The following is a 2672-nucleotide window of genomic DNA, read 5'->3' as shown; positions in this document are numbered from 1 at the left end:
GGACGCCGGCCCGCCGGCCCGCCCACCCGGCTCAGTGAGCCCCGGCTCACCTCAGCTGCCGGTCGTACTTCTGCTCTTTGAGCAGCTTCGCCGGCTGCGCCATGGCCGCGCTAGCCTCACTGGGAACCGGCAAGTCACAGTCACGCAGGGCCGCCACCTCCAGAGCGCGCAGGCGCACTGGTCGCCCCTTAGCCGCCGCCGCCCGCAGGGGGCGCCGCCGCTGCACTGCGCACGCGCCGCGAGTCCGACTCGTCTTAACGCAGCCACCGCCTGGACGCGGGCTGGAGCTGGTGGCTCAGTGTTCCGCGATGCGTGAGCCGCGCTAGTGTGCAAGTAGGTGACTTTTTACGCTCCGTAATCGTGGGGGACTCTGGTAGATTTGCATCTTGAACACTAACTGCTTGTGAAATCTGCTCTTTACCTCTCAAATCCTCAGTTGATTCCCCTGGTCAGTGAGGATAACTGGGTCTGAGGCACATTCTTTAAACCTTAAATGGCATTTTGAATACAGAGCCAGATTCACCAAAAAAAAAAAAAAGTAGACCATAGTAACTTTTATGATGATGATCATTATTGTTCATTCTCCCATCTTCTCCCATCTTCTCATGCAGCAAACCCACACTGAGGGCCCATTCATTTCAAACCATAAAGCTAACTACGTTTGGCTGCAGGTGTAAAGATGAGTAAGTCCCTGGATCTGTTCTTGGGGAGTTCACACTTCCTTGAGGGGACAAGGACAATAAAGGAGCGTTTATTAGACTGTGAGCCTGCTCTAGAGAAGAGAACTGAGGGTGTACAGAGGAATCCCACCCACACTCCTCTCCAGAAATGGTTCATGCAGTGTAGGCAAGGAATGTAAATTTAAGTAGAAATAACAAAAGGTCATCTCTTGGAGACAGAGAAGGCAAGGCAGAGAGTTAAGGAATGCGAAGGAGTGCTCTGGGAGGCTTAAGGGATTGTAGCTTGGGAGGACTTTGAACATTAAGCAAGAAGACATTTAAAGCTATCTGCCTTTTGAAAAGAGCTTCTTTCAAGAAGAAAATGGCTGCAGGGTGGCAAGGAAAGAGGCTCACCCATGAGGAAGGGAGGGGGAAGAGAAAAGACTGCAGACCAGGAACCCAGCAGGGAGGGGAGATAAGGATTTTTTCCCTCCAGCTCCCAGAGCCTACAGCCACCTGCAGGTTAATAATTTTCTGAGATGAGGGGAAAATGAGCATAACAACATGTGTCCCCACCCTGGGATCAGGACAGGGGAGAGGGCACAATTTGAGAGTAATGATGCAATGATGATGGATGCAATTTCCCCTGCGTTCTGTCTCCAGGGTCAGAGTGGGGGCACACCCTTTCATGACTTCCTTGGCCACTACCCAGCACCAGTGCCAGTGGGACACAATTGATGAGAAACAGAGGCATGAGGCTCTCCCAGCTGCTCTTATGGTTATGTTGTCATATTTCCTTCTCCAGGTGAAATATAAGGGATAATAAAATACACCCATGGAATGTGGGAAGGTAAAAAGGTGACAGGTGAGAGTTCACCAACTTCTCATGCTCAGTGCCACAGCTGACTACATGAAAGGAAACCCCTAAACTTGCTGTGGGTAGGGCCTGCGTGGTCATACATACAGCCTACGAAGAAATGTGTGATTTTGAAAAAGATTTGCATTGGGGACATTTGTAAGAAGATACTTGAGTGTTTTCTAGGACTGCTGTAACACAGTACCATAAATTGATTGGCTTAAAACTATAGAGATGTATTATCTCAAAGTTCTGAAAGCTAAAAGTCTGAAGTTAAGTGTGGAAAATATGCCTTTTTGAAGCCTGTGGAGCAGAATCCTTCCTTGCCTGCCAAGCTTCTGGTGGCTTGCTGGCGATCTTTGGTTTTCCGCTGCAACACTTCAATCTCTGAGTCTGTCACAGCACTGTCCTCTCATGTTTCTGTTTCTCTCCTTAAAACAACACTGTCATACTGGATCAGGGCTAATGATCTCACCTTAACTTGGATACATCTGCAGTAACTCAATTTCCAAATAAGGTTGCTGTCATGGTGCTGGGGGTTAGGATGTCAGTCACTTTGGGGGGATACAATACATGTAAATGGGCCTGTGCTGGGGCCATAGGGGTTAATCAGATGCTAGCCCTGCCAGCTGGGAACTCAGGGTTCACTGAAGGGTTCTTCCTATGGTAGAAGACAGAGAATCAGGACTTAGAGAACCATGGGCTAATTTATTTTCTTATTTGTTCTGTTTTATGTTAAAGCAAGCTCTGGCTAGTTGACTAAAGAAAAAATCTGCAATGATTTCCACCATTCTGTTCTGGCATGCTTCTAATGGAATCAGAATCAGCTGGGTCAGTACTAGCCAGCATGCCCACTCTACAGTGTTTTCCACACACGGTGCCCAATTCAATAGTATTGCTGTGATGACGATGGACACCAGTTTGGGCCAACTTGGCATAATACTCTAGCTCAGATTTCCTCAAAGCTAGGCAGTTGTTGGCGAGATTGATCAGTTTTACTTTGCCTCATTTGATCGATTTCTACTTGCACCCAGCATGTATTTCTCACTTTTCCTGATGAGATGTTGATTGACAGTAGTGACTTTTGTTGGGCCTCTCTGTATCCACCCTATTCCTGCCTAGGTGCGGAGGGGCCGCCAACCAGGAGCAGCCTGGGA

General features: G+C 48.5%; 1 protein-coding gene across 1 annotated transcript in view; it reads right to left on the bottom strand.

The window, feature by feature from the left end:
- NAE1 (NEDD8 activating enzyme E1 subunit 1) overlaps positions 1-173 on the bottom strand; it is a 22485-nt gene extending 22312 nt beyond the window's left edge. The window contains exon 1 of the mRNA XM_004690494.1: positions 51-173. Within this exon, the coding sequence (XP_004690551.1) occupies positions 51-103 (53 nt within the window). The 5' untranslated portion in view covers positions 104-173. The remainder of the gene's footprint in view (positions 1-50) is intronic.
- Positions 174-2672: the final 2499 nt, after the last annotated feature.

The sequence above is a fragment of the Condylura cristata genome, unplaced genomic scaffold, assembly GCF_000260355.1.
Source record: "Condylura cristata isolate star-nosed mole 26May11 unplaced genomic scaffold, ConCri1.0 scaffold00028, whole genome shotgun sequence".
In the NCBI taxonomy this organism is placed as follows: domain Eukaryota; kingdom Metazoa; phylum Chordata; class Mammalia; order Eulipotyphla; family Talpidae; genus Condylura; species Condylura cristata.
This window is presented reverse-complemented; position numbering and strand designations above follow the sequence as displayed.